At 45.0% G+C, this 20,730-nt stretch overlaps 2 protein-coding genes across 41 annotated transcripts in view; both read left to right on the top strand.

Moving 5' to 3' along the window:
- Positions 1-16,697, top strand: part of SORBS1 (sorbin and SH3 domain containing 1) — a 161,917-nt gene extending 145,220 nt beyond the window's left edge. For 21 of the 37 annotated variants that reach the window (XM_066323990.1, XM_066323992.1, XM_066323991.1 and 18 more), the window contains 9 exons: positions 170-284; positions 392-517; positions 1,555-1,749; positions 3,649-4,374; positions 5,669-5,785; positions 11,475-11,534; positions 12,298-12,356; positions 13,586-13,698; positions 14,500-16,697. In XM_066323990.1, coding sequence (XP_066180087.1) covers positions 170-284; positions 392-517; positions 1,555-1,749; positions 3,649-4,374; positions 5,669-5,785; positions 11,475-11,534; positions 12,298-12,356; positions 13,586-13,698; positions 14,500-14,567 — 1,579 coding nt within the window. In that variant the 3' untranslated portion in view covers positions 14,568-16,697. The remainder of the gene's footprint in view (positions 1-169; positions 285-391; positions 518-1,554; positions 1,750-3,648; positions 4,375-5,668; positions 5,786-11,474; positions 11,535-12,297; positions 12,357-13,585; positions 13,699-14,499) is intronic. The other 16 variants (XM_066324012.1, XM_066324013.1, XM_066324017.1 and 13 more) reach the window with 4 other exon arrangements.
- Positions 16,698-18,920: 2,223 nt separating this feature from the next.
- PDLIM1 (PDZ and LIM domain 1) overlaps positions 18,921-20,730 on the top strand; it is a 43,132-nt gene continuing 41,322 nt past the window's right edge. For 2 of the 4 annotated variants that reach the window (XM_066323978.1, XM_066323976.1), the window contains exon 1: positions 18,935-19,073. In XM_066323978.1, coding sequence (XP_066180075.1) covers positions 18,978-19,073 — 96 coding nt within the window. In that variant the 5' untranslated portion in view covers positions 18,935-18,977. Of the gene's footprint in view, positions 19,074-20,730 lie in introns of all 4 variants that reach the window. The other 2 variants (XM_066323977.1, XM_066323975.1) reach the window with 2 other exon arrangements.

Here is a 20,730-nt window from a genome sequence, read left to right as displayed (position 1 = left end):
ATGCCCAAAGAACAAGAGAGGTCTTGCACATCACAATATGAACAGAGTAATCCTCAACATTTAGCTTGTGCTTTGTGGGTGCATGATGTGTTTCAGCATGCTGGACAGAAAAACACCACATCTGTTCTCCTCCAGTGCAGTTCTGATGGAGTGCTTGTGTTGTTAACAGGGAACTTCCTCTGCAAAAAGGAGATATTGTTTACATTTACAAGCAGATTGACCAGAACTGGTTCGAAGGTGAACACCATGGCAGAGTTGGCATCTTCCCACGATCATACATAGAGGTAGCTGCTTTCCTTGCAGGTGTTCTCTTTGTCCACTTCCTTTCTGGCAGAGACCAGTTTATGGGCTTCGTGTCTGAGACTTAGCTGATTCTGTTTGTTCATTCAAGCTCCTTCCACCAGCTGAGAAGGCTCAACCCAAAAAGCCGTTACCATTGCAAGTATTGGAATATGGAGATGCTATTGCTAAATTCAACTTCAATGGGGATACCCAGGTGGAAATGTCCTTCAGAAAGGTAGGACTTCTGTTGTGTTGATGAATTGAATCCGGACATGATGATGTTTTTTAGCACTAGTAACTTGCAATTTATAAATGAAAGCTCCAATAAAATTAACTCCATATTCAGGAAGGATTCCTCCTTATCACCCATGTTTTTAATCCACAGTCATTATGTAGTGCATTACAGGTTTTTTGCAGGTAGGCTAAATCAAGAAGTGCCAATTGTTTCCTTAGGTCGAACTGAAAAGGTAACTTTGAACACAAGTGCTGGAAACCTGTCTCTGCAGGCAAATCAGATACTTGGTGACAGGTCTTTCCAGGTTGGTTAGATTGAGTAGAAGCACACACAGTTACATAATCATGATGATTTAGAAAAGAAGGAAACTGGATTCACCTTCCTCATATTACAAGCCAAATCATTGAGCAAGCCAGGTTCTGTGGTATTGAAGTGACTGGCTAGACCTGACTGCAGAGTGAAGGTATGGGAAGGGGTTGTGTAATGGCTGTTCAGAGCAAAGTCAGCCATATTTAGATTAAGTAGCAGAATTTCTCCATCTCGACCACCTTTCTGTTTTGATGCTCAGATTAGATATTCTCTGTCTTCTCTTTTAATTGTATATGAAGGTGAGGCTTGCAGTATATATTAAAGATCTAGAAGTCACTTTGTCAGCAAAACTGGAAAGACCATAGAGAGGCCTAGGTTAAACTGCAGACCTGTGCATACTTTCTGTAAACCTCATATGCCTGAGAGTCTTATGGTCAGCCTGAAACTGCTGGTTTCCATTTTCAACTGGCTTTAGCAAGTAAGGTCTTGAAAATGTGAGCATAACTGAGTCTGCAGACAGACCAAGTCAGCCCCAGGAGATCTGCAATTTTTTCTTTCTCTGAACTGAAAAATGTAATTCCCACCCAGAGTTTAAGGTTAGGATAATTGGAAATAGGCTGAGAACCACCAATTATTTTAGGTAAGCTGCACCAAGATTAAAAATGTAATCTGCTTTGGAATGATGAAACATGTTAAAATCAGAACTACATTGCTATTCCTTCTCACAGGGTGAAAGGATCACGTTGATTCGACGAGTGGATGAGAACTGGTATGAAGGAAGAATCTCTGGCACCAGTCGCCAAGGCATCTTCCCTGTCACTTACGTGGAAGTGCTCAAACGGCCGGTGGTCAAGAATGCCATTGACTACCCTGACCCACCAGTGTCCGTGTCCCCCAGCCGCAGCATGACAGCTTCACCACAGGTACTGGGGCTAGATACAGCCAGGTTCAACACCTTGCAAAACAGTGGGATATTGCCATTCTGGTGCAGGAAGCAATAGCTGAAAAAAGCCGTATTTAAGACTAGAATTTTGTGCCATAAAGCTGTGTGCTCCCTGTGGTAAGCTTCAACTGCAGGAAAAAGTGATGTTTCATTTACCAGAAAGGTTAATGAATGGATCATTTGGGGATTTGGAGACTCAGCTTTTTATCTCTGATATGTAGCTTGAATCCAGGCCAGAATTCTGAAAAGGCTGCAGTTCACAGCCATGTGATTAAATTTCACTGCTTGAGATGGAATGCATTAGCAATCCAGCTTCTCCTGATTATGTGTTTACACTTCACACACCTTTACTGTGATGAGGGGAATTTTATATTATGGCTGTTAGAAGTGTCATAGTCTGTAAGGTTTTAAGAAGTGCTATAGTTTGTAAGAGTCTTTATATTGATCCCAGTCAGCTTGAATTAAGCTGTATACCTGCCCCTGTAGGATCCAACTCGTGACTAAGATTTTTGGAGACAGGGTCAGGAGAACAGCCTGTATTATTTGAAACTGCTGCTAAATGAACTCAGGTTTTGAGAGCACGTCAGTCTGGGATCTTCCATTAATATTAGATTTACTATAAACCATTCTGCAGTTCAAAGCAGAGATCAAAATAGCAGCAGGTAATTATATGGGGATCCCAGAATGTTTGCCATGGCAAACTTATCAGGGAGATAATAAGTCTCTAAATCCCTTAGTTTTGCTCCCGTCCTGCAAATACTCATGCCAGAAGAAGGTCAGCATACGTGTCTGGGTCATGACCACAAGGTTCTGGTCCATCTCCCTCTCAACCATGGGACCAAAACAAGGTCAAGACTGCAAGAAACTTAAGTGGAGAATTGGGATTGGGAGGAAAGGATATATGGTACATAATGGAGAAAAGATGCTATGACTCATGCCTGTTGTCTGTTTGGATCTTTCCTAAAAAGAGTGTTTTTAGTCTTAGCCACTGTGTAAAGAGGAAAATCTTGTTGCTTGTTTGGGATTCTCAGTGGATATCAGCTGAACTTTTCTGAGAGCTTGGCAGTCTCTCCATAGCTGTGGCTTATCTTCCACAAGCTCCCTGCAAGCCTCTCCCTTTGATGGAAGGGATCATTTCCACCTTGTTTTAGTTTCCTTTGCTATTCTTTTGATTCCTCCCCTACAAAGTCAGCACTCCCCTGTTTTTTTTGCCTGACTTGGCTGAGGACTGAGAAACAGTCTGACCAGTGCTAATGTAGCTGTTCTCACCGATGCTGCTGGTGGTAAGAGCTAAGGGCAGGACTTGGTAGTGTGTTCTGCCCTTACAAACACAGGACCTGCTTTAGTGACCTGAGGATCAAATAGCTACAGCTGGCTTTTTTGATCCCTTTCTCCTTTGCAGCTTCCGCAATGCATGTTTCCTCAGGAGCAGGCATTGCTTATGCTGGAGTTGGATAAAGTCAAAGTTCATTGGAGCAGTGAATTCTGGCTGGATCCACAGTGTGAGTTGCTGGGGCCCCAGCTATTGCTGCCAAGCCAGTTAAATGCTGCATTCGGCCATCATGCTGGTGGCTTCAGCTGCTCCTAAGGGACTTAGGGCTTACGGTATGAAGTCAGAGGCCACAAGGTGTTTTGTGTTTTGGGTCAAAGGCTGGAGAAGGGTCTTAGCAGCACAGGTGCAGGCTGTACTCTGTGGTTGGAGTAGCTGTGGACAGCATGCTCTCCAACACAGCACCCCATCCGTAGAAAACTTGTGCATGTGGTCACAGATCTGCTTCTCTCCACACTTGCTCTCTCTCTTTTTACTTTGTTTTGTATTTCCTTTATTATTTTTTTGTTTATTTCTTTCTTTTTCTCTCCTGCTTTTGTCTCCTTCAAGTCTCCCAGCTCTGAGCTGCTCCATACTCCAACTCCTCCGCCTTTGCCTTTTGCGCGCCGCGCTTTGTCTCCAGAGGTGCAGGCGGTCACATCCGAGTGGATTGCTCTGACCGTGGGAGTGTCTCCCAGCACCACTCCTGCCATAACTCCTCCATTGCCTCCTCCGCCTGAAGCCTCTCTCTCTCACGCTGACTATCTCTCGCCTTCTGCTGCAGCCAGTCCTTCCCCCACAGTCAGCCTCCACCATTCTCATCTTTCTGGCTCCTCGACTCCCAGGTCCATTAAATCCCCATTGCCCTCTTCCTCATCCAGACCTCAGTCCTCTGCCCGCAGTTTCTACCAGGCCACTCCACAAAACGAAGAAAAGTTTGACTCCCCTTCTCCCAGCGTGACTTACTCTAACTCCTCTCACTGGGCAGTGGAGAGCCCCGAAAGCATCCTCGCAGAGCAGCGTGATACCACTGCCAGCCAGCCCTGGCTCCAAAAGACAGGAGAGGGCAGCAGCCACCCTGGGCAGAGTGCTCACGCTGTCCCCAAGATCTCTGTTGAGCGCTGCCTGAAACCATCCCAACTAGACATGCGTGCGAGCCCAGAAAGGAGGCCTCTGGGTTCCTCTGAGGACAACCAGTTGTGTCAGGAGCTAATGGCTATTGTTCAGGGAGGTAAAACAGAGAAAAAAGACATGAGGAAAGGTGATACGGGAAAGTTGCAAAGCGGGGAAAAGAAGGTACCTCTCCTGCATGTGTGTGTGCTGCTCTGAATTGCTGATTTTTGTTTAACTGCTGGGTTGATGTTTGTGCTGCTCTGCTGGCAAAGCAGAGCCAGTGGCTGCCACATGTCATTTTGATGATCCTAAGACCATCTGATTTTTTTTCAGGGGTCACCAGTGGCATTCACTTGATAGCAGATCAAAAGGTTTTGGAAGAGGGCTCAAGAGCAGTGTAGAGAAAATTATTTTAGAATACATAACACAGGACTGACACAATCAGTCACATCTAATGAGGTCATTATCCCAGACACTGGCACATGTGTCAGATGAAAGCATCACACAGGCCCACTGTGTAGAATACAGGCAATTTCTTGCTAATCAGAGATTTTACAGTATGAAGTGAATAATTTTTGGTTATAGAATTTGTTTTTCCTAAAGCCATGGACTGAAAAGCATTTTAAACATAAGCCTGGCTCCTAGAATCACAAAAGGTGTCCCCTGTTGATCCTGGAGCCTATGGTTTAGTGAACTTTAGTCTGGGATGTGCAGGACTAAGGGGAGTCTTGATTGTTATCTATGTATTGAGAGGAAGTTAATACCTTTGCATTTCTAAAATTATATGAAAGGTTCTAGCCACAAATGAGAATTAGACCTAGTGATGCTTTCCCCCAAGAGGTTTTAGTTATATGTAGCTGTGTGTTACAATTAGAGGAAACACAGAGGGAACTCTCCAGTAGCTTCTACAACCTATCTTCAGCCCTCAGTCTTTGTATGGGATATATGCTTTACTTTGCAGCTCTCTGTTGCCTTGAGGCCCCTTGTGGGGTACGGCCAGCCCAATTACATTACAATACCCCAATGAGTGTAAGTTTGGAAAATTTGAAATCATAAAACTCTAAATACTGTCTTGGATGCACTGCAGTAGCCTCCATGACATACCCCATCTAGCAAAATTTAAATAATGAGAAACCAGGGTTTCCAAGATGACATGTTCCACACTGGGAAAACTTATGACAAATAATTTGATTTCTGCCTGAATCATAACCAGAAGCCTACTGGGAGCTGTGTCAAGACTGTACTGTTTACCATCCAGATCTATTTTAGTAGCATTTTTTAGACTTAACCTGCATGTCTAAAACCGAGTGAGGTGGTCAGCTCAGACAAACCAACTGGAAACTGCACTTGTCCTTGCATGGAGTTACTATTGCTGTGTGTGGTTCAAATTTACTGGATAGTAGATGCTCTTATCACTAGCAGTGGCTGTGATAAGAGAGTATGTGCCAAGCTGACCAATTTTTCTTTTCTTCGAAAGACTGCAGACTCAAAAGTATTCTCTTCATCTGCTCCTCTCTCTTCCTCTACCCTCTCTTCCTCTACTGTCACAACACAGCCACCTCCCAGACTTACACGCAGAGTCAATAAGCCACAGGTAATCATCTTTGCTGATTACTCTTCCATTCCTTAGAGTTGTTTCCATGCCATGCCATTGTTTTGTCATATGCTTATTTAGCCACTCATTGATTACACAGGTGAGATAATTTTCTTCTAATTTAAATTTTTATTTAAAAAAAAATTATTTCCAGGCTGTGCAGAAGGGCAAGTATGGGCAAAATCTTCAGCTGCTGCAAATTTACATAGATCAAGTCTAGGTTTCTGCTTGTTTGTACCAGCTGAGGATCTGTTTATCAGTTCCTCCAAAAGATTAACTCACAGCTTACTTAGTTCTGACCTTGAGCTCCTACAGCTTGAATGCATTACAAGGCAGTGTTGGTGGCCTTCTTAGTAGGAATGGTGTAGCACAAGAAAATTTGGTTCAGGTATTGTTTAACTACCTGAGATCAAGAATCAAGGTTTGAGCATCTCAGGGCTGGGGATAAGGCATACACAACTTGGTATCCATAATGCCAGGGGCCTGCTCTGGTCTTCTCAGGTAGGATTCAGAGGTTCTAAGCTCTATTGCTGAGAGCTACAAACGTTTTTAAAGGAGGATGCAGTAGAGTCTGTGCAGCATGGCTCAGCCTCAGCACTGTGTCTGGGGCGCCCAGAGTGTGGGAATGAGCAATGCTTATATCTGCTAGTGCCTCATCAGTCCTTCAAGGCAGCTTCCACAAGATGGCAATATTCGAAACAGAAAATTCACAATTAGCAAAAACTGGACCGAGTTTATAGTGATGGGTATTGGCAAAGCAAGTTGCTCATGCAGGATGAATGTGGGAAGTAGTTGCTAATGTTATTTACTTTGTTGATTAGATTAAGAGAGAGAGAGACAGCTTAAACCCTGAAATTTTCCCATTGCCTTTACTCATTTTCTTCCACTTGAATCTTGCACAACTTTTTACTGAACAACCACCTCCTGCTTCCCCTTTGCTTTCAATATCTGAGTACAGTAGAATACTGTACTCAGATATTGAAATTGAATATTCTGCTTCATGGTGAAAATCTGTAGAAGTTTCCTGTGTTGGCCTTTCTCCTGAGCTGTGATCTGCTTGGTCCTGCTGGTGCTTGCACTGGATATATGTGATCCAAAAGAGCAGGAGCAAAGACCCATGTTTAGACAAAGATGCTTCTCCCCAGTGATGATTAGCACGCAGTTCTATTTTGGGTGTTCCACCTGGTTGTAATAAGACCCCATCGCCTTTCTTTGGTGTCAAAGTCAAGTCAATATTTATATTTTATATACTTTGACAATCAGAGCATTGTCAGTGTCAAGTTAAAACTGTGTGACATTAGCAATAGTCTTGACCTCCTTTTCAGCTCTGGGTCTACAGTTGTTTAGGGAGCAGGAGTGGTATTTATATGTGCAAATGGCTTCTCATTATCTGTGCAATCCATACAGAGGCTGATGGTTTCAGCAGAACTTCAGGTAATACCCTGGAGGCTTTTCAGAAATCTGTACCTCTCAACTGATTTTAATCAAATGAGAAAAGCACTTAGCAGACATGGAAATGAGACATTACATTTGGATTTTCCTTCCATTAGTATCCATCCCTAGTGTTTGAGGTACTTTATGATTTTGAATTTTAGTTTCTTTCTCATTTTGGATAATGTCACCAGTTGTGAAATTCTGACCCAGGGTTATTTGCAGGTTTAAAACCCTTTGGTATAGGACTGGTGTAAGGACTGTGTTCTTACCTATTACATTAAGTAAAAATATAAATTGCATTGGCTCTTTAAACTGTTCTGAAGTTCCCTTTTTTTTTACTTTCACAGTCTAATTAAAAAGAAAAAATAATTACCTCACAGCATGTGAAGGTATTTTAAGTATAACTTAGAGATAACTTGTTTAAATATTCTAGTAAAATTTGTTATTAAGGAGTAACATAGTCTATAAAATCAGTTTATTTCATGGAACCTGCAGGAATTTTCTGTTCTGATTCTTGTTCTACTCTGAGATCCTACTAGCTCAGTGTGGCAGCAGCAGTGGTGCCAGCAAGTGTGTGAGCAGTGCGGTGGCTTTGGCCCTGGAGCTGGGCTGCAGCTGTGGGCTGGGGAAGGCAGGATTGGCTGGACAAGGGTCCCTGTATCAGCACCATGAGGGATGTTGGTGGCACCCATCTGCTCCTTTGCACTTGTACAGAACCACTCCAGCAGAGTGGTAATTTCACCTGCTTTTGGCTGGTGGAGAGGGAATTGTCAGATCCCATGTTCTCCAGCACAGACCAACTACCCTTAGCATGTTCCTTGCTTTGCACCATGTCCAAGATAAACTTTTTCCTCCTCCAGTGGTTTTCTCTTGCTCCACTGATTCAGCACAGCAATGTTTCTGCCAAAGGCTTGCTGTCCAAGGCAGAGCTGCCCAGCCTGCAGCAGACATTGGTACCTGTATTCCAAAGGAAATGCCTTTTTCTGGTGTAGACACAGCCTGCAACTTCTGATCCAGGGTCCGGGGAGTCTTTCCACTGATTATGACAGCCTCCAGGTCAGGCTGCTCCACTCTGCAGCCTTTTCAGTGTCTTTTGTGAGAGCTCTTCAGCCAGATTTCCATTTGCTTCTGCCAGAGCTGGGCTTGGTGTGTGCAGGGTTTTCCCTTTTGTTTCGCCTGGCTGGGGTGGCCTCCCTGCTCTTGGTTCTTTGTTCATGTGTGGAAGCATCGCTGCTGCTGAGTGCCCTCCTCTGAGGGAACACAAATTTGTCTGTCTGTCCTGTGTGTCTATTAGTCTGCTCTGTTTAGCTTTGTCTTTGCTTATGTAGTTCCTTAACTCCCACCTGAAATGGATGGAAGACACATGAACAAGAGCTGCAATAGATAGATGCACTGATGACACTGAACTTCACTAGGAGCAGGGAGAGCACTGCTGAGCAGTCCCAGCATCTTTCTTCCTAACAGTTAAAACCTGCCTTAGGGCTTTTCTAGGCTCTTAATGTAGAACCTTTTTCTGGTAATTTTACAAACTTCTGGCGCTCTTTAGATCCATCCCCAAACTCCGTATGAGGTGGAAACACTGGCCAGCTGTGCTTTAGTACTGTACTGCATATTTGTGTACACAGTCTGTTGACACAGAGACATAGAGACTTAAGCACTTGCTTGGGTTTATGCAGTCTTAACAAAGCACGTAGTGTGGCTGAGCGGGTGGAAGTTGAGATGTCCTCACAGGTTGTGAATACTTGGTCACTTGTAGGGCCTTCAGCTTAGCCTCAGCAGTTACAGGCTGGCTCAGTGTTTTGGGGGAAGTCTTATATTTTGGAGCTGTGCCAAACACTTCCTGATTCTTCAGCCATCTCTGGCACAAGAGAACCACCACTGTAGGTAGTACATGGACCGTCTCAACCTGTGTTTGAGGAGCATTTGAACCTATAACACTTTTTTTTTTTCTCTTTAATCTCTTCCTTCCCTGAAAGAATAATGTAGGGTTTGATTGATTAAAAAAAATAAATTAAGAAGCCACATTGATTATGTTATCAGGGTCACTTTTTAACATTAATGGAGTGGTACATTTAGAACTCAAAATTATGGGATCTGCTCTGGTCAATTTTTCATCCTGTTTAGCTAATACTGTGTAGTTGCTGACTGTGGGGTGCCTCACCACCTCACTGCAGGGCTCTGCTCTTGCCCTGAGAGTTACTGCTCTGGTAGGAGCTGCATGGATCTCTAGGGCAGAGGCCAGAAGGGATCCACTTTGTGTCTTGTCAGGAACTGGAAGCTGCTACGGGAGGGCAGGGAACTGCTTGGGCTTTGGCCCTGCTCAGCTGCCTCATGGAAGTCCCCATGAGGATCCTGCCAGGAAAGGGAATGTGACCAGGATTCTGATGTGGTACCTCCTGGTGCAGATACAAACCTGCACTGTGGAACATTCGGAGGCAGTGTCAATTTTTTTAGCTTTCAAATAACGAATTTAATTCATCAATATTAATGCTTTTAGGAGGAAAAGCTGCACAGGGACGTCACAAGTAGTCAATGGGAAATTGACCATGTGGTCTTAGGAACTCATGAAGCAATTTTAGCAGACAATTTATTGGTATGGAACAGAGAAGCACTTTCTTGAATTAAAACAAAACTAAACTAAACAACAAACACTCAAAACCATTCTTACAGCTGCCTCAGTCTGGAAATTCAGTTTTCCACCTACTTAACCACCTGAGTTAGCTCTGGTCTCATCAGATTTGATGCACTATATCCAGTTGGTCTGCACAATATTAACTTTAAATTTGTTATTTTTTCATTTGCCTTTCAAGGCTGATGATAAGCAGGATGGACTTCCAGAAATCCTGTGAGGATTTCAAGCTCCACAGTAAATGCATTGATTGCAAATTCCACTGCAATTAGTACATTGAACTTACACTTAAATTTCTTTTTCTAGAAATATACATGGGAACAGAGCATTGTTTCATAGGGCAGTGACCCCAGATTCCAGACAGTAGAGCTGACTACAAAGGAGTTGCTGTGGGGCTGGATTGGCCTAGAGTGGGTTACAGTCCTTGAGAAAAGAGATGGTTTGCTTTAATACAGTGATGGGCACAGCTCCAGAGGCCCAAGATGTGGTTCAGTGGAGCTTTGAGAGAAATGAGCTCATCACTCTGCACTTCTCCAGTCTTTGAGCATATTTGTGCTGAAGGTGTCACAGACCTCTCTACTCTCCGCTTCTGCTCTGTCTCAGTGTGCCATGAAAAAGCAAGCTTTTTACTGGATGGCACTGCTGAGGTGAATAAAGAGGACAGAAAGCTTAAAATTGAGGCCTGTGAAATTTAGTTTGAAAATTGTGTTGAATGATCACAGAGCATGGCCATGCTCTGTATCTCAATCATGCAGCCCTGCAGGCAGTACACTAGCTCAGGCATTCCATTTGCTCACAGCATGCACCTTGCTTTTGGTGGGTGTTTGAATATGCAAAACTGTGCAAAACCAGGCTGCAGATACCTGTATGGCTTTTTCAGTCATCTTTCCCATAAAACCTCCAGCTGATTTCCCTTCATGTGTCCTGGGACACACAGTCCCTGGAAAGAGGTGTGACTGGGGAGTGAGTCCAGCAGCTTCACTGGTGTTGGTGTTTGGAGCTGGCTTTTTCAGTCAGGGCCTCCTCTGACCTGAAGCTCTGCCTATTTGTGGCTATTAATAGAACATTTCAGATCCTTGCCTTGGTACAGGGTAAAGTGATTTTGCTAGGGCTACACAGCATTGTGCCTTCTAAGGACCTGAGCTGTTGGATTTTTTAAAAAATGAAAGCAAGTTGCTGTTCTCTTCTGTGTCAAAGTCATTGAGGACTTTTCTAAAAACAGCAACAGATACCTTCCAGTGTGCTTTTGGCCTTTCATTTTTGATGCTCCCAAGTATGTGTTCCTGTTTGTATTCTTTTTCTGCTACAGGAATGCAGTAAGATACTATTGTACCATTTCTGGCTGTAGCAATGTCTATAACCTCCACTCTGATTCCCTGCCCTAACTTTTGTTTTGCTGTCACCTTTCCCTTGCAGCATTCTGTGTGCTGCAGTGCTGTTGTGTAGCCTCAATGTCTCTTGTGTAAATGAACGATCTTGCTGTCCAAAAAGTATGTTGCTGGGATGGGGAGGGGAAGAGTTGTTAATTTTCTTTTGTTGTCTGCACTCCATTTACATTTTTTTAATTCTGACCAATATAACATCTGCTAAAATGTCTTCCTTATCATTTGCTTGGTGATCACACAGCCTTCCCACCATTCATTGAGAGCTGGACCAGATCTCACAGAGTCTGAAAAGAGCTATGTGGTAAGGCCCCTGTTTAACTCAGATGTGTAGTCCTAGACACTCTTCACCCCGACAGTAACACCTCAGTAAGAGATAAAATACCAGCACTATTTTTAGTTGCAAAGTAGGTACATATTTATGTCTTTGCATATATTGCTCGTTTGCAACAGAAGAAAGGGAATTTAACAATTAGAAAAACTGTCACAGCCAATGAGAAGTTGGGCTAATTGTGCTGCCAGGCCCTGGTATAAGTTAAATGAAGCCAAATGCATGAATGGAGCAGCACAGCCTCACCTTGCATTCTTGAACTGACTTCATAGCGTTTGGAATGGTGCCACTGCATAACTAATTGCAACCTCTTATGCTGCTGCTTTTAAAAATATGTGTAAATGTATTTGTTACAAATCTTCAAACTAAATGCCAAATTCTTCTGTATCTTGCCTGTTTTTCCATGCTTACACCTGGATTTCTTCTGCACTCCACTACCTGGATATTTACCTGGATCTACAACTCTTTTTGGTTTTGGTTTTTTTACTGGACTTACATGCTGCAACTGGAATGTCCCATCTCTTCTTATCTATATTTTCCCCTCCCTTCCCCCTGTTGACTGTCCTTTGGGTGTTCTTGGATGTCAATGCTGCCTACCACACAGGAAGCTGTTTGCAGTGAAATCATACACATTGCAGAAAAGTCTGTTCATTACTGCAGTACTATTTCTCAGCCTCTTGACTCTCGCCACAAGGTGACCTCTAATGACCATAAATCATCTCTCATCATTTCTCAGCAACCTCAAGCACAGCAGCAAGGAGCCAGCCCTGAGCGAAGTCAAACACCACGAGACATGTAAGTTCTTTCGGTTCCCATCTCTTCCAGGGCCCCTATTTCTGGCTGGTAAAGATAGGGAGGTATAAGAGTGTTTCAGAAGATAAATCAGAATTACGTGTAAATGTAAGTTTTGCTTTAAAGAACAGAAGTAGCCAAATATCATCATAATGAGTTTCAGACTGTGCCCTTTCTGTCTGGATAGCACCTGAAACGATGACCTTATGATCCTTGACTGAGTCTCCATTATATATAGGCTGTCTCAGTGTCTTTGGATCTTGAAGCTGGCAACAAGTTAATATCCACTGGCTATACCTCATCATATGCCATGGATCAATGTGTTCCACCCTGTTCTTAGCTTCTCACAGTACAGTGAGAGTCCCAACACCAATGCCACTCAGTGCATTGCTGACCAGTTCCAGGTGAATTGGTAGCTGAGAGACCAAGGCTGAGATTTTCAAAGCTGTTCAGTGGAGCTGCCACTAAGCTTGGTGGGGCCTTACATTGGTGAGTTTGAGAATAGCAGCCTGCACTGTGTGCTGGGGACTGATATTCACAGCAGTTGGCTTGTGAAAGGAGCCTTTGCTTTATGTAAAGTGGGAACTTCTCACATCAGCTCTATTTTCAGGCTCCGTAGGCAGGGGACCCAAGCCTCCACAAATTTGCCCAAAGATTGTTTCCATTCCATAAGGATTCTTTTTAATGAATACAGAGTGCCTGTGGTACAGTGACATTTCAGGGCAGGATTCAGCCTTGGGTTTTGTTTCCACCATACCTCCTCAACCATGATTTATGGAGCAACGTTAGTGCAGTAGAGTAGGCAATATCTTTTTCTAAAGTCCTTTGCTCTGCCATTTGGTCAGTTATGGCTCTGCCTATGTGCCTGGGCAAGGGAACAGCTGTCTCATTTAGCCCAGGAATGAGTATATCCATATTTTGGCATTCAGTAGGGTGTCTGCAACTGAACTTTGTCTTGGTGCTACATGTTAGGAAGACTCTTGTTTGTCTGTGCAGAAGGGGAGCAGAAGTTTTCCATATATCCCACACAGTGTAGGTACAACACTTTTTCCTACCATGATCTTTTCACAACAGCGAGTTCAATGCAGTTGGCTTCCACCTCTCAAAGGCAAACACAGGTCCAGATTGCATTCAACAATATGTAATAGGAATTAGGGGAAAGAGAACATCTCCTCCTGAAGAGATGTCAAAGAAATCCAGTGACTAATGTGTGGTATCTTTCTCATTTTTAGAGTTAGCTACCAAGCCCTCTACAGCTATACTCCTCAGAATGATGATGAGCTGGAACTGAGGGACGGTGACATTGTTGATGTCATGGAGAAATGTGATGACGGCTGGTTTGTGGGTGAGTGTGACACTTCTCTGTCAGAAGAGCTTTTTGGGATGAGCAGTTTTGCAGAGTCTGGAAGTTGCTTTCATTTGTGGGGTCAAAATGGTGAAAAAAATTGACTTAAATTTTTCCACAGTTTCCCATTTTTTCCCACCAAGAACATTAAAATTAGTCTGCAAAGTGGTGGAGCTTTGTTTTCCTTGCTAGGTCTCTAGTACTTTTTTTTTTATCATCTTAGTATCTCCATCCTCTCTTCGTCCCGATCCTTCTTATTTACACAGAAGGCAGAGCAACAGAGGGAACCAAGAAAAACTGGAATTCTGTAGCATTTCCACAGCTGAGGGAGCCATGACTAGTTACAGAAAGTGGCAAGTAGGTGGTGAAGACAACACATGGATAGGAGTTGCAGTCCCTGAAAATCCAGCCTCAAATGCATGTTTAGCAAAATCCTTTAGCTTCAAGGAGTGCACATCTGGACAGTATTCTTCGTCTCAACATTTCAAATCTAGGCTTGCCATCTCTTCTTAAGGGAGATTAGCTTATTTACACTGGGAGGAGTTTGTCTTCTAACCTATAGGCCCAGGAGCTTCCACCAGCACCTCATTAATTGTTAAAGGGGATGACCAAAGATGATTAGTAACAGAAGTAGTTGTGATCTGGTTTGTACCAAAAGTCTCCTTGACTAGGATTCCTATTTAGTATTAGGAATCAATGCCTGCAGGCATAACAGGTTGCCACCTGTACCTTTTTAAACACGGAGCCTTCCTTGTATGTCTCCATCTTACTCTGTCTTCCTTGTTTTTTATTTTCCAACAGGTACATCCAGGAGGACAAGGCAATTTGGCACCTTCCCAGGCAACTACGTGAAGCTTCTGTACCTGTAAAATAACAGGGATCCCACCATGTCAAGGATGGGATTCCTTTCCAGATGGTGTTTTTAAACAGTGAAGAAACAGACAATTTATGAATGTAATAGACAAGAGATGAGAAGTGTTAGGAGGATGTGGTTATGTGGTACACTATTGAGTTGAATGTGTAGCCCTGCTTCCATGGAGTCAGGGTGTGATTTGTTTGCTGAAGAAGAGACAGTTTCTAGTTTACAGTGCTGCCTTTGTGTATTCCTCTCCCTTCCCCAGTAAGAGTTTTGATGATAATCTTAATTTGTACGGAGTACTTACCTCTGCGAAGGCTTCAGGGAAGCACATGGTGTAGGTTTTGTTTGTGTGTTGAGATAGGGAAGTGCTTTGGGGCAGTGCTCAGCCCCACAGCTGCTCATGTTCATTGGCACAGTTCAGGAGGCCAGGCTTGCTGCCCAGTTTCTGCCTTGCTGAAGACTCACTTTTCTCTGCCTTCCATTTCCATAGAAAACCCTTCCTTCATGTCATGCATCTTAAGATCCAGCAGAGGCAGAGGACAGCTGATACAATTAAATTGCAGAGCTCTATGTGGAAAAGGAGTTTGGGACTGGTGGTTTAATCCAGGGAGGTCAGCCAAAGCATAATGCAAATGGACAAAAATCCCAAACCCTTTAATAACATATTACCGATCTCTGCAGGGTGGTTTTTTTTATGCAGGGTGTGTGTGTGTGTGAGTGTATTGTGTGCAAAATGAACTGAATCCTGTTTTTAAAAGAGGAATCAGCCTAGCTTTGACATTTATCTGCACAAAGAAAAGAACCAATAAACAGAACATCCGTGAGGGCAAATCCTGTTTATGAGTCCTACGGCTGTTCACTTTCTCTGCTCCTCTTGCCCTGTCGCTGGCCCTGTAGGATCACACACCTTTTCCAGTATATGCTTTGGGGAGAAAACTTCACTTCTTTCCCAGCATTAAATCTTAGAGGCTCTGATAAATCTGAGCAATGTATCACTGAGGGTGCCTTTTTTTTTTTCAGTTTGGTTACAGTGTTGATGGTAGGTCAAATAAATACATGCATTTTGGCTGCCTCTTAACCATACAAAAAAGTCTCATCAATTTGGAAAGCTGTTCCCAGCAGTTATTACCAGTTACACAGATTTGTATTTCCTTGAGGAAAAAAACCATGGCTTGGCTGTATGTTTGCCTGTAAATCCACTATGAATTCTCTTTTGATAGACTTTTTGTTATTAAGAAAAAGCATAAACAAAACCAGTTCTATCAGACTCTGCTTCCTACAATTACCGTACAAATAGCAAAGGGTTAGATTGCTATTTTGTCATAAGCCGTATTTAATAATATAAAATGCCTATTTTTATGCTGATGCTTTTATACAGATTTATTAAGAGTAAACTACAACTAACTGTTAGCACGACTTGCAATGTTTTGATAAACTAGCCATGTTCCTGGATTTGAAATAAGTAGGCTTGTCTTCTGCCTCGGTCAGCGGAAGAGAAGACTGTGTCTCAGAAGTTTGACTGTAAATATGTATATTTAACTTTGTACAGACAATGTACTTACCTTGTATAGAGAAATAATTTAAACACATTGAGTGAAGGGAGGGGAAAAAAGGCAGTTGTGAAAGGTTGGGATTTTTTTCCACTTTTATTTAAGTGATAGAATTCCGTGTATGTTCACATAAAGAGTTTTAGCACAAAATATTCATTATGAAAGGGTTTCAGATATGACACAAAGCACCACTGTTTATTTTCTGCAGGAGATATCTTGAATCCTGCATCTTATTTATGGGTTTGTTGTTCTGCTTTGGGTTTGCCCTCCAGTTATTTGCAACAATGTTTAGGCCTGTTGGTAAGATTGGATAACACCAAATAAATCTATCCAGCAAAGTAACATGTTGGTATTGATTGTATATAACATACTCATTTAAAGGTTAATTTTCTGTTCTTGCTCTTGCCAGTTTAAGTTAAACACAAACACACACACAACACACATATCCACACAAACCGCAACTTATTTTTGTGTTTTTTGTTTCATATTGCAGTGGATTACTATTTGACAATTAATAAATGGAATTATTGAATTACTATTGTGTTCCTTGTACAAATTCTTAAATAAAATCTACTCTGGTTGTTCCTGTAGCAATGCACTTTTTTACTGGTGCCCTGCTGTGGCTTTGTATCCCTACTGACCTGTGGGTGTCTGCCATGGGCTTCTCCACTGTCCTGCACCTGAGGGTCCTGCTTGTCATTTGGCTTGAACTCACCAGTTCTTCCTGACCTATAGGCTGGCTGTAACTTTTGCTTAAAGAAACCAAGGTGTAAAAGCAGAGGAAATGCTGGTTTACACACAGATCTCACAGTAACATGGTGTCAGGGGGCAGTTGCTGTGGCATGCATGAAGACCTGGGAAATCAGGAGTATACCCCAATCCACTGGTTTACAAAGGCTCTTTGTGACCTCAGATGAAAAGACCACCTAGTTAAGTCAGACAAGAAATTCCAAATTTCTTGTAGGGAAGGGATGTCAGTTGATGTTGGGCTTACCATGTGCATTTTTAACCCTGAAAAAAGCTTTCAGACTGCCATCTCGTACCTGCACCCTGACAGGGCAGGTACAGCTACAGCATTAACTTGGGGGGTTTGTGCAAGGTCTGTGGTGATCGTGGCATGTCTCCCAGCCCTGCAGCAGTATAACTAGATGGGATTCTTGGGTGTGCCTTGTGTAAGGGAACAGTCCCTGAAGGGAGTCGAGTGAGGGAAGGCAACAGCTGAGCTGCCTGTGTGGGCTCACTGGGGCCTGCCAACACCAGTACCCAAAAAAATCCATCCTGCACCTCCTCGTTTGGCTCCTGCGTGGTGCCTCTGCAGGACTGTGCTCACCCTGAAGACTGGTATTTCACAAGGAGTTTTAACTTTCTTAGAGACCTCTATCTCAGACTAAGCCAAAACTGGGCAACAGATTCACACTCTGTGAGGATGTGACCAGATGGCCAGGCACACAGAAAAAGGGCATGGCTGCACTCACAATGATTTTAGGAAGTCGAAGTATGAACAAGCTGCTCCTAAAACCAAACTACCCCGACAGTAAAAGCCTCAGGCTATTTTATACGTTTTTAGAAAGCACACAGACACAAGCCCTTTTTTGTTTCACAGGTTGCTTTATATAAAAGCCAAAGGGCAGCCTGACCATGGCTTTGCTGCACTGACAAGCAGTGCTTGCCTTTGCTTTACAGCAGTCTGGACAGGGAGGGGAGAAACTCCTCTGTGTCTGCTGAACTGTGGTCTTTACTGCTGTCGCTCTCTAACCTAACCTAAGGTAAGGAAGCTAGAGGTGTTAGTGACTGCAGAACCTGGGCAAGCAGAGAGGGGAAGGTGACCCAGCAGTGTGCAACAGCCCTCTGGAGATCCAACACACCGCTGGGGCAAAAGGGCTCTTGGTGTTACTTTCTTCACTGCCACGAGTGCCATGCCAATGATGTGGTGGCAGAACTACTCTCCGCTGGAGCTGAGATGAATGGTCTGGATGCATGGACCCTGGAAAGAAATAACCTGTGAAAAGACAAGCTAATGCAGGAAAAGGGGCACAGCCACAAAAGGGGATTGTAGAAGCAAGGGTGCGTCTTGTGATTGGATCACTTGTGGACATGTCTTGCAGGACAAGTACCTGGGTGACCTGCATCATCCCTACTTGCCGCCTGCTCCATGCTCCCCAGCTATGGCTGAATCCCAGCTTCAGCTGCAGCTCGCTGATGTTCTGCTTATGGGTCAGCTGTATTCATTAGGTAAATGAGCAGCAATACTTGCATTTGATTTGTAAATGCTAGGGCCAGTTATGTGACCGACCTCTCCCACTTTGTCCACCATCGGATTACTGAGGGCTTACCATGCAACTGGAACAACTATTTTTACTGAATTACAGCTAAGAAGGTTGGCTGAAAAAGCTGTATAGAAGAATTCCTTTTGTAGGTGGTGCCGTGCTTAAGGGGCTAGAGACAAACAAAACCCTGTCTAAATTAGTGAACCTGGGATAAATTAGCAGAGCGGCAATACTCTTCCAAGGCTCCGCCCTCACTCATCCGATCCTGGCGGGGAACCGCAGGCTTATTTCAATACCCCTCGTTATGTTTCAGAGACGTTGCTCCAGGCTGGAGAGTGTTTGTGCGGGAGATGCCGCAGCAGGGCACTCCTGCGTGCGGCTGCCGGCCGGCAGGGAGCGGGTCGGGGCGGCCGGGACCCCCGAGCACGGCCGCCGCGCTGCCCCGGCAGGGCCCGACCCCGGGGCGCGGAGCCCCGACTCCCGGGGAGGAGCGGCGGCCGCTGCCCCGGGCCGGGGCGGGGCGGCGCAGGGCGGGCCGGGGGCGGGCCGGGCCCGGTGCGGGCGGCGGGGCTGTGGCCGGCGGCCGTGAGGTGCAGCGCGCACATGGGGACACACCGCATCGTGCTCTCGGGCCCCGGGCCCTGGGGCTTCCGCCTGGTGGGCGGCCGCGACTTCGAGCAGCCCCTCGCCATCTCCCGGGTAGGGTGGGCGGCGGCGGGCGGTGCCGGGGGCGGCCGGGGGCGGCTCGGGCTGGCAGGTGGCACCACGGCAAAGCCGGGGCGAGGGCTGGGGTTGTCTTTTTCTCTCCCCCTGTATTTTAATTTGGTTCGGTTTTTTATGTGTGCGGAGAAATCGGTGGGGGCGCACGCAGCCCCTTCACCTGTAGCAGATCGGGGTCTTTGCTTCCCACCGAGCCTCCCTTCTCAGGCATCCATAGGGACTCGCAGGCAGGAGGGTCCCCTCCGCGCCTGGTTCGGGTTTGGCAGCCCACCCTGGGGACCCCTCTCACCGGGGCGGGCTGAATGCTCGCCAGCCTTTGTTTACAGAAGCCATGTTAAGGTGTATTTAGTGCCTCTGCCCGTCTCTGTTCGAAGTCCTTCTTGCCCCACCTCCTTAAGGAGAAATTAGTTGGGAGATGGCAAAAATTTTGCATCGAGACAACTTTAGCGTTGTACATGGCTTTTTCCTCCTGTGGCCCAGCGTTTGCCCGTAAGATGCCGGTGCTCACTGCCTCTGTGCTGTCCCCACCTGCACCCGCAGGTGCTGGGCCCTGCCCTGCCGGCGACCAGAGCAGGGCTCGTGTGTGGGGCCCCAGCCCCAAAGTGCTGTTCCTGCGCGGCTTTGCACAGACTCTTGTCGGGGCTGGCTGCAGGCCGCCCCTATGGCAAAGGGAATGAAGGAATTGCTCCTCGTTCCAGCAATCCCTCGGCGAAACAGAGGCATCCAGCGATCCGCCGTTAGCCTTGGGCCCTGGCGTCTGCCAGCATTGCACAATTTTGAAGTGCCCGCATGCCCCAGGTGAGGAAGGGCTGCGGGAAGAGGAACATGCCAGAACTCGAACTTACATGAACTGCCCTTAAAGAAGACCAGGATGGTCAGACTCGTGAATTTTTATAAATGCCTCCTGCCACAGGATCTCCTGCCGTGGGGTCCCACTGCCTGAAGGAGCCCAGGTGCCAGGGGGAAGCTGCCCGCTGCAGGAAGGGTAGAGCTCACAAGTGCTGTTAAACTCGCGGGAGGTGGGGGGCGAGTTATTAGTTTTCAGTGTAATCTCTTTTAATTACAGTAATAATGCCTCATTTCCCTAAAGCATATTTGGGACATGAAAGCAGCTTTACTGTAAGGGAAGTGATATTTACTTCATTGTTATGGTAATTATTGCCGTTTCCTTCCAGCAAAAGACTCTCAGGCATTACGGTATCTAAAGCCCTACCTCACTGCCCCTACCTCTTCTTGGTTGCTTTTGTCAATGCTGATAGGCACATACCAAGGGACATAGATCAGCAAAGTGGCAAAAATAACCACCTCATGAGAAATTGTGACCCTGGAGACTAAAATGTAATGAAATAGCCTCTCTGATGGTGGTGACGTAAATGCTGACAATTAGCAGCTCTTATCGGGTCTTTCTCTTGTGACCCCTCTGACACTTTTAATTTCCCCTCCCAGACTTCAAGTCGTTAATCTTTCCTGTGGTTTGCTCGTAAGGCTCCTGGATTTGTCTCCTGGGCTCGGGAGTGAAATTCTTGGCAAATCTTCCCCTTACCATGTAAAAAAATAGATCTGATCCAGTTTTGACCTGTTTTAAAAAGTCTGTTCCTCCTTGTGTGATGACTTCACCGGGCTAGAACTTCGATAT

Source organism: Sylvia atricapilla, chromosome 8, assembly GCF_009819655.1.
Source record: "Sylvia atricapilla isolate bSylAtr1 chromosome 8, bSylAtr1.pri, whole genome shotgun sequence".
Classification (NCBI taxonomy): Eukaryota; Metazoa; Chordata; class Aves; order Passeriformes; family Sylviidae; genus Sylvia; species Sylvia atricapilla.
The sequence above is the reverse complement of the archived record's forward strand: the minus strand, read 5'-3'. Positions and strand labels throughout refer to the sequence as shown.